This window comes from Elephas maximus, chromosome 17 (assembly GCF_024166365.1).
Source record: "Elephas maximus indicus isolate mEleMax1 chromosome 17, mEleMax1 primary haplotype, whole genome shotgun sequence".
In the NCBI taxonomy this organism is placed as follows: domain Eukaryota; kingdom Metazoa; phylum Chordata; class Mammalia; order Proboscidea; family Elephantidae; genus Elephas; species Elephas maximus.
Window position 1 is genome coordinate 34204841 of NC_064835.1, and position 13887 is coordinate 34218727.

At 44.2% G+C, this 13887-nt stretch overlaps 1 protein-coding gene across 4 annotated transcripts in view; it reads left to right on the plus strand.

Annotated features, from left to right (window-relative positions):
- Positions 1-13887, plus strand: part of APLP2 (amyloid beta precursor like protein 2) — an 87262-nt gene that overhangs the window by 61638 nt on the left and 11737 nt on the right. For 2 of the 4 annotated variants that reach the window (XM_049856481.1, XM_049856482.1), the window contains exons 4-11: positions 2625-2737; positions 3517-3701; positions 4093-4298; positions 5414-5581; positions 8580-8710; positions 9776-9850; positions 11033-11191; positions 12028-12156. In XM_049856481.1, the coding sequence (XP_049712438.1) occupies positions 2625-2737; positions 3517-3701; positions 4093-4298; positions 5414-5581; positions 8580-8710; positions 9776-9850; positions 11033-11191; positions 12028-12156 (1166 nt within the window). The remainder of the gene's footprint in view (positions 1-2624; positions 2738-3516; positions 3702-4092; positions 4299-5413; positions 5582-8579; positions 8711-9775; positions 9851-11032; positions 11192-12027; positions 12157-13887) is intronic. The other 2 variants (XM_049856483.1, XM_049856484.1) reach the window with 1 other exon arrangement.

Below are 13887 nucleotides of genomic sequence, written 5' to 3' on the forward strand. Positions count from 1 at the left end.
TAGAATTGTTAAATCAAGGAGTACTCTTTTGTTTTTTAACTTTTCTAGTTTATTTTCTATTTCAGTAGTATTCATTCTTTTTTTTTTTTTTTTTGGATTTTAAAAGTTAGGTGTGTTCATTGAATACCTGAAAATTGGTTGGCATTTAATTTTACAGTTTAGCATAAGAGTTAAGAATTACTTTATTAGAGTTCTGGCGTTTTTCTTTTTAAATATTTTTATTTTAAATTCTGTAATGTTTCAAGCATACTAAAAAGATAAAATACAGTATCATGGTCACCCATGGACCCACCATCCTGGATTAAGTTCTTCAACATTTTGCCATGTTTGCTTCATCTTTCCTTGTTTTTTAGTAATGGGATAAAATGTTCTAGATACAGCCAGACCTGTCATTCTTCCTCCCTTGCTAACGGTAGTCACAACCCCAGTGTTTCATGTATCATCCTTATGCATGTTTTTATACTTTTGGTACATACGTATATCCATGAACAATTTGCTTTTGTTTTTTAAAACTTATATTAATGCTGTTATACTGTACCTAACCTTTTACTGCTTATTTTTATTTTACATCGTTTTGGGATTTATCTAAGATGATATAAATACCAAAAAACCTGTTGCTGTCAAGTCATTTCCAACTCATAGCAACCCTATAGGACAGAGCAGAGCTGCATGGCTGGTGTATTCCAGCTGCCAACCTTTTGGTTAGCAGCCGAGCTCTGAACTGCTGTGCCACCAGGGCTACGTAGACTGCCTCTTAAATACGCTCTTGGGTTGCCGCTCCTAGGAGAGGGCAGATCTCAGTTTACCATCTTGTTTTGTTCTAAACTTTGTTAATCTAGTCGATTGTGAAGTGTGGGTACATATACCACCTCCCCTGGAGCCTTTAGGGTCCTCCAGTGCGACCCTGTGTCTGTCCTTTGTATCCCTGCCTTAGCGCTTTCTGCAGGGGTGGTGCTGAGCTCGGTCCACTGAACTGGGCTCTCTGTCTCAGATGCCCCTATTCTGACAGCCATGTGAAACCTAATTCCCTGGTATAACAATTTGGATGTAAGCAGGCTGTCTGCACAGTTCCAGCTTGTCGTGTCAGGAGCATGCCTCACGGTGGATAGGGATCACCCCTCTCTTGCTCCTTGGGCGCTGACTTCTCCAGTGTCCCGAGACTGAGGGCCTAGTGCAGAGGCTCTGGGAGGACTGGTCTACACAGACTTTGTACTAGATGAATGCCCTAGATTACTTTATCATACTTTTTTTGGACTCAGAAGTTAGCCTGCCTGCTTCCTTTTCTCCTGTACCTGCTTACCCCACTGCTCCCTTAACTTAGTACATGTCTCTCCCTCTGTTTTCCTCCACTTAGACCCTGTAGGGAAGGTATGACTGATGGTAAACTCCATCTCCTGCATCAGAATCAGTAAATGCAGATTATTGAGTCCTCCTTTAGACCTGGAGCCCTGGGGGCACAGTGGTTAAGAGCTCCACTGCTAACCTAGACCTACCAAGTGACAATCTCTGGGTGACAATCCAGTGATGTATATGTTTTTAACTTTCATTACAGAAAATTACAAACATGAAAATGTAGTGAGACTAACGCAGTTCACCCCCATGTCCCCATTTCCTTTCATCTGGAGTCCCAGCCCCACCCCACCCCCAATTATCTGAAAACAAGTCACAGATAGCTTTCTTTTTTTTTCCTGTGACTATTCCAGCATGTATTTCTAAAAGAATTCTGTTGCTCCCTGGTGACGTAGTGGTTAAGAGCCACGGCTGCTCACCAAAAGGTCAGCAGTTTGAATCCACCAGGCACTCCTTGGAAACTCTGTGGGCAGTTCTGCTCTGTCCTATAGGGTCGCTATGAGTCGAAATTGACTTGACGGCAACAGGTATGCATATAGATTCAGATGACACGTTTTTGGCAGAAATACTCTGTGGGCGATAAGTTCTTCTTAGGGCATGACGTATGTCAGTTTGTCCATTATTGGTGATGTTTATATAGCTGATCACCTGGTTAAGGTAGTGTCTGCCAGAGCTGCTCATCGTCAAGGTGTACCTTTTCCCCTGTGTATTAATCACCCACTGGTGGTTCTTGCCTGCATAGTTATTACAGTGCTTTGTTTTAGAGCTAGGTGTCTTTAGGTCCACAAAAAGCTAAAGTAAGATTCACCTGCATTTCAGTAGAATACCTAGTCTTAGTTTCCTGAGTATTTTGTTATTAGAACAGGTGTGTGGGCAGGACTAGGGAGGTAAGAGGCAAGGAACATTATTCATGTGGTATCAGAGGCTATGGGACGTAGCTGTGCGTGTTTGGGGTGGCCGCATTACAAGACTCCTGTGCTGCTTCCACCCAGCATGTGCTGCTCCAGCCCTGCAATGAGATTGTGAAGAAGGATTGGAGTCAGGGAGGCAGAGCAAGGGAAATCCAGCATCATGGCTCAGGGAATGTGGAGTTCCTACAGCTGCTTGCCTGGAGCCACACCACCCACCTGGCCTTTGGGTGTGGGAGGCGTCCATCAGCTGATGCAGATTGGCTGGAGACTGCCCCTGGTCCATCTGACTGTAACTGTCACGGTACTCGGCAGCGAGGGTCACGTCCCCTTGAGTCTGTTATCAGATCGGCTTCTCTTTTCCAGTGGGTGAATTTGTGAGTGATGTTCTGCTAGTTCCGGAAAAGTGCCAGTTTTTCCACAAGGAGTGGATGGAGGCGTGTGAGAACCACCAGCACTGGCACACTGTCGTCAGGGAGGTAAGAGAACGGTGGTCGGGGGGAGGCCAAATGTTGCTGGATCTGCTGGGAGAGAAAGTAGCATTTTCCTCCAAGTCTCACCATACTTCTAAATTAACCCTCCGCCCCCCGTCATTTCTTCAGGGTTTGCATTTACTTGTATTTTCTGGGTTGTAAACATTTGAGGGAAGAATTGATACTCTTACAGGAAATTTAGGGTTGACAGTCCAGCTCCTAAAGCTGAGTGTTGAGCAAGAATGCTGTGTGCTGTCATCGGCATCCCAAGAGAGTCACCCAAAGTCCTAAAGCTGTGTGGAGGTAGCCAATTAAGGAAAATATGTGTCTGGACATATATACAAACGAGATTCGCTGTGTTTTGTTTTGGGAGAATTACGCTTTCTTAACTCTTGTCTTTTGTGGATAAATTGGTTCTCCAGTCAGTGGTCTTTCTCCAGTCAGATTCTGGAGCAGAGTCAGCTCTTACGATGAACGTAGGTTATTGTCGGCCGTCTTTAACTGGTGCTGATCATTACCAGAGGGGACTCCTTAATTTTCTCCAACTTTGGGCTTTCAGTGTATTTGTCCCAGATGGTGTTTCTCCATTGTGAATTAAAAAATTCGTAAGTCTTCTAAAAATAATAGTGCCACAATTTTTGGACAGAAAATTTGTGTGTCCATAAGAGAAAGCCTTACATAGTGATTTGCTCACAGGTTTTTCTGCGTAGAGCTAGGGGCCCAGGATCACTTGATCCTATTTTCTCTGGAGCATGTTCTTACCTTGGTACCTGGATTTCTTTTAGGCATGTCTGACGCAGGGAATGACCTTGTACAGCTACGGCATGCTATTACCCTGTGGGGTAGACCAGTTCCATGGCACCGAATATGTGTGCTGCCCCCAGCCGAAGAGTACTGAGTCCACTGTGTCAAAAGAAGAGGAGGAAGAAGAGGAAGACGATGAAGAAGATGACTATGATATTTATAAAAGGTCAACTTTTATCTCAAGCCTGTGAAACCATCTCACTTAAGTGGCTGCTGCTGCTCGCTGCTCGCTTCTGGAGGAGGGAGGCGGGTATTCCCCCGTCTATGCTCGCAGTTGAACCAGTTTTCGGTTCATTGGAGCCATAACTGGTCACAGGAGTACAAGGCTTTCAGCTTCACATTGCCCTGGGCCACACTATTTTCTGCAGGTTGTGCAGTCTGTTCACTAGCTCTTCCCTTTTGCTGATGTAGCTGAGCTGAGGGCTTTAGTGGCAGTTAACTGTGAGTTGAGCCTATTTCCTGTCTCTATTTTTGTGTTTCAAAATAGGCAAGGGAATTATTGTTGTGCATTGTCCTAGGAGTTGGCATCAACCTTCCTTTTTTATTGTGGTCTCTAGTGAATTTCCTACCGAAGCAGATTTGGAAGACTTCACAGAAGCAGCTGTAGATGAGGACGACGATGAGGAAGAAGGGGAGGAAGTGACGGAAGACCGTGATTACTACTACGACACCTTTAAAGGAGACGACTACAACGAGGAGAACCCCACTGAGCCCAGCAATGACGGGATTATTTCAGAGAAGGAAATTGCCAACGATGTTAAAGGTAACCCGACGTAGAGCCGTGGCTTTAAAATCCGTATGGTAGCTACTTACTTAGAGCTTGGTGTGCTGTGTTTTTACAGGTAAGTCACAAAAGGAAAAGTGGTGTTTCCGTACATTGGAGGTGATTCAGCTCTCCAGTGCATGGGCGTGCCATCTGAGCATTGGCGGGCCCCTCTGTAGGGTGTGTGGCAGTTGACACATCCAGGGAGAGGGCAGAACTGAATCAGAAGATACCATCATACTTGTAAAGATTTAATCAGAGAACAGGGACTAGAGAATAAGAGATACCATAATCCACCCTTTGGCATGCTTCTTCCCCATCCACCTGAGATGTTCTCTCCCCAAAGAGAACTCCCCCTCTTCGGTACTGCTAAAGGGTTGGCCTTGTAGAAGGAAAATGCCTTCCTTGGTATCTCCTTTCCCGAATGTGTTCCAGTCTGTCAGCTGCCCTGTTTGTCCATTAGAAAGATGTTTGCAGCTGGGAGGGTGGAAATTTATGGTCTTCTAGTAAGGGACCAGGGTCAGTAATGTTTTCATCTTGCCAATTTAAAAGAAAAAGATTGTGAAAGTTCCAGTACCACGTACACAGTCTCCTGCCGATGGTACATTTGAGGGCAGTTAAGACTTGAAGATTTACTGAGGGACCAACTTGGGGAAAATTACTTAGTGAGTCCAGAAGTTTGTGATTCACCTTGAAGAAGGTGAAAACTGAGAGCACTCGTCCTTCCAGCTCCTTGAGTGTTAAGTAGTTTGTCGCTGCTTAAGACATCACTTCCACCTGCATTGTCCCCTTTCATCCTGGGAATCACAGGATAGACAAATCAGGCAAATACTGCCACGTAAAGATCAGAAATGGGAGGCTCAGGGAGCCTGTATACCAGTTTAGACTCGGGACAATGTAAAAAATTATTTATTTTCCTTTCTAAGTGTCCTTCTGCATGTCAGAGTGGGTCCTGCTCACTGAGTTGGTGAGTGCGCCAGCCAGTGTGTTTAGGTTCTGGTGTTAAGTCTGTCCCCAGGCATCTCCTCCTTGCTCCGTCCCTCCCGCCCCTTGCTGGTCTGTAGTATTTTGAAACATGTGAAGCCACTGCTGACATTCTGACCATTTCCACACAGCTGTCTGCTCCCAGGAGGCGATGACGGGGCCCTGCCGGGCCGTGATGCCTCGTTGGTACTTCGACCTCTCCAAGGGAAAGTGCGTGCGCTTTATATATGGCGGCTGCGGAGGCAACAGGAACAATTTTGAGTCTGAGGATTATTGTATGGCTGTGTGTAAAACGATGAGTAAGTCCCGCCTCGCGCTGGCTCTGTGCTGCAGCCACTGTCCTGTCAGTGTTCTGTCTCTCTGGCCATCCTCGTGACTGCGTCTCTGTAGTGTCCCTGCCAACTCAGGTGTTGCTGTCAGTTGTCCCCTCACCTTTGTGCTTCCTAGAGCTAGGCTTGGCTCCCTTCTGGTGGATGTGCAGTCGACTTCTTGTGCCCGTTCTCACTGTGTGCCTGGCTGGTAGTGGTGTTCCCTCTGGTGCTGCGGGATCTTCTCTCATCTGGTTTGTGGTCTGCAGGCCTCCAAGCCTTTAGTGTTGGTCAGGAGCCCTTGGCTGTCTCTAGTGGAAAGGCACAAACAGGTAAGCAGATCAGCCACGAGTTCTGCACCGGCTCATGTTCTGGGCTTTGCTGCTCATTCCTGTTTTTGAACTATCACTACCACTGCCCCCCGGCATGCACGCTGGCTAACAGGACTTCCTGTTCTCTAAAGTGACAACAGGGATAATTCTGGGAGATAGCTCTGCTGCCATATGGTATTGGCTTGTTTCTTCTGATGTTTTGGCAACACTAGATCATGCTGGACTCTAGAAAGTGGATGGGTTTTCGTTTGTGTGTTCTTTGGTCACAAAGGAAATTCATTGGTTCAGTTGAATTGGGTTTACGTTAGACATAGGAAGGAAGACAGTTTTCCTTTCTCTCTAGTTAGCTCTTTACCTCTTTCTCCTCGTCTGACCTTGCAGCACTAGCCCGTGGGTTTCTAAAAATCCCCAGGGCAAGGCAGGCTTTTCTTGGCTCCTCCTCTGGAGTTGATTAGAATAATGAGTTGCTGCCTGTTCCTGGTATTTGCTCCCCAAGTTTCGGCTGTAGCTTCTGATGGCTTTTCATTCAAATACCTTTGTTTTCCTTTTTCCTCACCCTACCAAAAGATATTTTAAATCCTAAGATGGTGTACTTTTAGCTATTGCTCTGTGGAAAGCCATTTTTATTTGGTTGAAAGTTGAAGTAAAGTATGAGACTTAAGGAAACTTTGGTGGCAGAAACTTGATTTATTCAGAAAGCATTTGGAGCTAGAAACACTTACGGTGATGATGTTTACTACTTTGTAAAGCTATTCAAACCGAGAGTCAACAAAACATTGCTTTAGCTTTAACCCTGAGGAATCGGGGATGTTGAAAAATTTCACTGTTGACCTTCTTTACTCAAAGGGTCAGGTAGGTAGTGATGTAAGACAGGATGGAATGGGAGTTCCTGAGGGCATCGTCAGTTATACAAAGTCTGAGAAGTTGTTTCCAGTGAATTGCTGTACTAGCGTGGACTGAGGGCTGAGGGAGATTTGCCAAAGAGAATCTGTGTGTTCATGTAGTTGTGGGAACTCCCAGCTAGAGTGTTTTGAGGGCGTGGAAGCACTGCTGCTGCCAGGGGTAAAGCTTGTGTCCTCCATGAAGAGGGCTGGGAAAGTGTCCTGACTTTATGAGCAGTCACTTTTCATAGGGACAGAGGGGTGTGTCCCTAGGTCTGAGCCCCACTGTGCCTGTAGAACCAAACCTCTAGGCATACTACCTCTCTTTCTGTTAGGGAAGGTGGTAGCTTGTGTTTTATGATAGCTTTATCCAGCCTAGGCTGTCATCAAAGGCTCCACCCCAGTGCACAAGCCTTCTCTCAGGGCAACATGAGTACTGATATTCCGGGAATTTAGTGCTTTGAAATTGTCTTCGCCTCACTTTTGAGTATCCTGGGAATGTGTTTCGCTAAAGCACAGTATGCTCTGATTGAGTGTATCGGAAAGCTGGGTATTGAGATCTGATTTAAACTTAGGAAGGAGTCGAATATGCCTCTCAAAATTAGAGTTGTGCCTTTTAGGTTTATATAATAAAAGGGGATAAATAAAAGATTTCTGAGAATAACTTTGGAGTAGCGTACTTAATTTATAGCTGTATTTGTCAGTTGTACAGTTGTTTTAAGGTTGTATTAAAATTACGCAGTTCCGGGAATTAGGTGGATTTGTTTCTCAATGAAAATTACCTGGATTTGGGCTTTAGTTCTTCATTTAGCTCTGAAATTATGTCAAGATGTAGTAATTAATGCTGGCAAGTTACTTGTCCTCCCTTCAGCTTGGGAAATCTCCAGTGAGTTGGGCTAATAAGAGTTTCCATAGGTATGTATTTCTTGTGAGGTTGACCAAGGAAACTCATCACCTCAATCCTTTCCTTTAGAATGTTAAGCTCCACTGTACAGATACTCATTTGCCTGGGGCCAGAAATAGCTTCTGTGTGAGGAGCAGTGGGGAGTTTATTTTCATGGATTTTGTTTTCTGTTAATGGCCTGGGAAGGCCAATCAGTATAATGGATTGAAAAGCACAAAGCACCGTCACACAGTGTAAGTTGTCCTTGTAAAAATATAGCACCTCGATTGATTGTTTTTACCGGAGGTGGGGCCAAGAGTCCCTCAGTGATACTGAAAACTAAAAATTATAGCTACAGTGGTTTAGACTGCCTCCACACCCAGCCTATAAGCAAAGAACAAGCAGTTGGACCAGTTTTCCAAAGTAAATTATGACCTAAAAATAGCCAGGAGAAAGGAAGTGCCTCTATTGGGTCTGATTGGGTCTGATTTCAGCCCTGGTCTCTGTCCACATGCTTCACTGACAGGCAATGAGGTAGCTATTTTTTCAGATTTTATGGTTTCAAGAACTGAAGGGAAGGTATAGAAGCATATTTTGTTTTTTCACTCTGAAGTTATAAGTAGATGTCTCACTGGTGCTGAAGACACCAGGTGGTTGACCTACCAGTAAATTGCTACATTAGCGTGGACTGACATGGTTGATGACTGTGATGGAAGGAAGATTGCCCACTGTGATCTGACAGAGTGGAGTCTTGGCAGACAGGAGCACCCCGTACTTGTAGCATGATACAAGATAAATGGAATCAATTTTGCAGGTCCTGAGCTTGGTTTTCTTCCCAGGGCACAGGCGCCTGGCCCTCAGAAAAGAGAACTTTCTCTGTAATTTTGTTTCAGTTCCCCCAACTCCTCTGCCAACCAATGATGTCGATGTGTATTTCGAGACCTCTGCTGACGACAATGAACATGCCCGCTTCCAGAAGGCCAAGGAGCAGCTAGAAATCCGGCACCGCAACCGAATGGACAGGGTAATCCTGACATTCTCCTCCTCGTGGTATTTGGCATTGGGTAACACGGTTTTCATAGTTTTGGAGAAGAGTGACCCCAGCTCTTTAAAACGTCCTGGTAGCTGTGATAGGAAAGGTCAGGTACAGGAGCGTAAGTCAGCTACCTTGTGGTCCTTCCTCCCTTCCCTGCCCCTGCCTCTATTATAGTATAATTAACCTTGAGTGCTTATCAGCTGCCAGACATTCTGCCAAGCACTTCCTCTATTAGGTACTTTTCTTTGCCATTAAAACCAGGTGCCGTCAAGGTGATTCGACTCATGGCCACCCCATGTGTGTCAGGGTAGGGCTGTGCTCCATTCCCACTTTTTTAAAAATGTATTTCTGTTGTAAATAGAAAGCTATTATCATTCGCCATAAGAAGAAGGTAATTGTAAAAATGTATTAGGTGGAAGCAAATGTATTAATAAATTTTAACTAGATGCTGTTGCCAGTGAGGCTTTGCGCCTCGGGATGTTTTCCTTGAAAAGAGTTTATAAGTGGTACAGAAGTATTGGTCATAGGAGCAACAAAGTGCAGCTTTCTCCTTGACTTACTCAGAAAGGCCAAGTGGAAATTGGAAAGGGAGTACCTTGCAGTGTTACTTCGTGCTCAGTCTCAGTACCACCTAAAATCCTACATATTACTGCTGTGTCGGTACTTTGGGAAATGATCCTTATTTTATTTTATCCACACCAGTTCTGAGAAGTAAAACATTAACCCCATTATTTTGATGAGGCACAAAGACACAGACTTTTAAGCAACTCAGGGTTATGTAATTAGGAGGTCGTGGGGTTGAGGTGCCATGTGGATCCCTGTGGAGGCCTGAGATCTTATGAGGCAGAGCCCTGGCCTCCAAAGGGATCATATGAGGCAGTTCCCTTTGCAGTGTTTCCTGTATTAGGTCCAGTGCCTGGCAATATTTTTAGAAAATTGAGGTGTTTTAGGGGATTGTTCTCTGATTATAGTTGGGTGTTTTTGTTTTTTAAGTATAATTTACTTTTGCCGTTGTTGAGAATCTGACTAAAGTGTTCTTGACCTTTGTTCCAGGTAAAGAAGGAATGGGAAGAGGCAGAGCTTCAAGCTAAGAACCTCCCCAAAGCAGAGAGACAGACCCTCATTCAGGTAAGACACGTTCCCCAGGGACAAAGTGGCCAGCTTGGTCCTTTAAAACGATGGTCAGACGCAGACTCACAGGAAGTTAGAACTTGACACGTCCTTTTAGTTGAGGACTATGTTACAAGGAAGTAGCTGGTGTGCTTTTTCTTTTCACCTCCCAAGTGGCATTCTCTAGCACTGCTCATCTATGATGGAGGAAACCAGACCTCCCACCAAAGCACTGCTGATTCTTGCCAAGAAGTAATCTTAGCTTGGCTACATTTGTTAATTCCGCTCTCCTGGCAAAACTCCTCTGTCATCTGTCATCTTCATTCTTGTTTTTCAGCAGGACAGAATTTGTTTGTTTTTTTTTTGTTTTACAGGCTTACTGAAAAGTCGAGAGGCAGAAAATAAAGATCTCTGATACACATTCATGTCTAACTTTGTAAGAATGTCACCTTAAAATCGTAGCAGCAAATTGCATTCCCCTTGTCTAGGAGAGAGTTGGTAGGATAGGGATAGCAACATACGAGACTGATTTGGGTCTCATAGAACTGATTAGATTTTAAATCAGCTTGTTTATGTTTATGTTTAGCTGAAACCTCACTTCTTGTGAAGTTAAGACTCTACGGGAAGACCTTTGTGTTCATCATTCATTTAGAAAATCTGTTCTAGAGTTTTAATTTCTCTGTAAGCCAGTGCATCTTGTGCAGGGAAATTCAGCTCAACAGCTTAAACTACCACTAACATTGACGGGGTCGGTCATAAGTAACTTGCTCTTCATGATGTGAAGGTGAAGGTTTCTGTATGACCTAGCGCATCAGTGGAAGCGGTTTCACAGCACACATCGTTTTGGCTTGTGGTTTCACGGTCTGGAAGTCAGTGCCTTGCCGCAGTGGGAAAGGACAGTACCTCTGTTACTGTACCGTGCACCAGCAGTCAGGCACGGGGCTGCAGCAGCAGTAACTTCAGCTACGGAAGTGCCCAGGAGTGCTTCTAAAACTCAGCACTAACTTGCTCTCTTTAGATAAGAAAGTAATTATCCTGACAGAAATCAGATAAGATATACTTTGGTCCTACCTTGTACTACCTCTCTAAACCTGTTGCCTTCTTGCCCAGGCACTGGGCAAGCACCAAGGCCTGGAGGTCGCTTGCTTAGACTTCTTCCAGGTGCCGTGAATTACATGCTGTCCTCCTTTCTTGGTGTAGCACTTCCAAGCTATGGTTAAAGCTTTAGAGAAGGAAGCAGCTAGTGAGAAGCAGCAGCTGGTGGAAACTCACCTGGCTCGAGTAGAAGCCATGCTGAACGACCGCCGGCGCATGGCCCTGGAGAACTACCTGGCTGCCTTGCAGTCTGACCCACCACGGGTGAGTTGTATTCAGAGCTGACTCATCGGTGAATTGTATTCTTAGTGTCACCTGCCTGAAGTGTGTGTTTGTGGAAGTAGTGTGTGACACACAGGTCTGTGAAAACTGCATTTTTATGACAGGTTCTAGCAACACTTGAGGTAAGGAGAGAAGATTATGGAGGAAGAAGTATTACGTTGTTCTAGAATTTGTTTATTATATAACTTTAACATATATCACTTTATGCCTGAATATACCTACCACCTGTCACGTGAAAGTATCTTAACCTCAAGATAGTGGTGGGTAATTATCCAATTACTGAATTTTCTCTGCTAGCCTTACTTTCAGAGAATAAAAACACACTTTCCACGGATGAAGGCTTTTGAACCAGTTCCATTCTATATACTACTATGAAGAAAACATTAACGTACTTCATATGGAGACTTTTCTGTGCTAGTGGTCACGCACTTTTTGTTATTCCCTGACTTTAACCTGCCTTGCTTTGGGAGATGGGAGAATATTGGGAAAGGCCTCCTGAAGTTGGCCAGTCAGGACTCTTCTGGGTGACCAGAGACTACCTAACTTTATCCAAGGCTGAACGAGGAAAAGAGGACAGTGGGCTAGAGATTCTGAAAGACTATCAAGGGGTCAGTGCCACTTTGCAACTTACTATTTGGTATTTTACTTGGAAAGGTAGCTTCTTGTTACTTAGTAAGCTAAGAGCTTTTGAAAGTACAGCTTTCGCTCTTGTGCCTAAGCGGGCTTTATACCCTGAAGTGAGTTTTTGAAGTTAATTTTCCTGCCTGTTTTCAACTCTCTAGTCTGGATATTAAAACAGCTGCCCCTGTCCCCTGCAGCCTCACCGCATCCTCCAGGCCTTGCGGCGTTACGTCCGTGCCGAGAACAAAGACCGCCTGCACACTGTCCGTCATTACCAGCACGTGTTGGCTGTCGACCCAGAAAAGGCAGCCCAGATGAAATCCCAGGTACAGCCGACGTCATAGAAACTGCTCTTTGAAAGTACTCTAGTGGAGAGGGATTGTCTTGACTAATGGTTGGACAGTGCTGATAGTGGTGCTTATTATTAGTCCTTAAAAAAATTAGAAAGTGATTTTTTGTTTCCAAACACATTTGGCACATGAATTGGTTTTTGCAAAGGTACTATGTACTATTTTTAAAATATCTTTTTTTCCATACTTTTTTTTTTAATATCAAGTGCTTTCTACTTAGGCGTCCCTAGGTAGTGTAAACAGTTAAGTGCTTAACTACTAGGCGGGAGGTTGGCGGTTCGAACCTGTCCAGAGGTGCTTCAGAAAACAGGCCTGGCTATCTGCTTCCGAAAGCTCACAGCCTTGAAAACCCTGTGGAGCACACACAGTTCTACTCTGACACACACAGGGTTGCCGTGAGTTAAAATCAACTTGAAGGCAGCTCACACCAACTATCTACTTAGACAGTGTCTGAAAGTTTGAGAATATGTCATTATATTGGAGTGATAAGTCAATTTCTAAGTCTATTTTTATGTTAGTTCTGATTTAAGGTACTCCCAGAATTAATATTTAAAATCCTTGTCTAGGTAACTATATTAGCAGATCTTTAAAACTGGCCTCTCTTCTCTTGTGCATTACAGTTTTTGTTAAAACCTTTTATATGCCTGGATTTTGCCCCATGCTGGGTCAAGCTTTATTTGACAGATTTGTAACAGATCTACGGGTATTTGTTTCTGGTCCCTGTTTCTCATTTCGGTATTGTCCATATATTAACTCGAATTTTACTGTCTTATATTAGTAGGAAATTAACTTGTGTTCAAGACTGCTGGATTCCTTCTAAACCAGGAAGTCTGGTAGTTCAGCCGATTAAGTGGTTTTCTTAAAGAGGACCTTATAATAGCGTGACTGATCTTACTTTATGTCCTCCCATATTTTAAACATAACGCTGTGTCGATAGTGGAACCCAGTACACAGGAATACACTTAGAAGCGTGGACACTTGCCTGTCTTCACAGAAGCTCCCATTTGCCCAGCTTCCTGTGTGTGTATTATGTTTGTGAGGTAATCTCCCTCAGTGTCCTAGGAATATTGGAGCTGAATTTATTGCTGCATTTTGTTGAGCAAAAGTTTCTGTGCCAACTATCTATATGCTGAACTCTGTACTAGCATCTGATGCTACAAAGCTGAGTCCCTTATGCCTTTGAGCAGTCTAGCATAGAATTAATTTTATTGACTGTAAAGATGACCAATTAAAAAAAAAAGCAAACTTGTTGCTGTCAAGTCAATTCCAACTGATAGCAACCCTGTAGGACAGAGTAGAACTGCCCCGTTGGGCTTCCAGGGGGCAGCTGGTGGATTTGAACTGCCAGCCTTTTGGGTTAGCAGCTGAGCTCTTAATCACTGTGCCACCAGGGCTCCGGATGTTGAGTAGTTGTCCTTAAATACATAGAGTTCACCTTAGAGGTTGGATGTTTTGGGGAATAAGAGAAATCAGGCTCTTGAAGAGTAGGAAGGCTGTAGTTCCTAGAAGGCATAGCGTCTGGGCCTGTGGCTGAGGCTTGGTTTTAAGCTGGGTGGCATAGAACAGAAGGAGAAAGGGCCAGGAGTCCTAGAGTAGCTTCCAGGAAGCTTGGATGGAAAAATGTATGCATCTTTGCAGGAATTAGAATTTTCAGTTCTATTTTTTTTTTTTTTTAAACTTAATTATTTCTGCTCTTTTGGTTGAAAC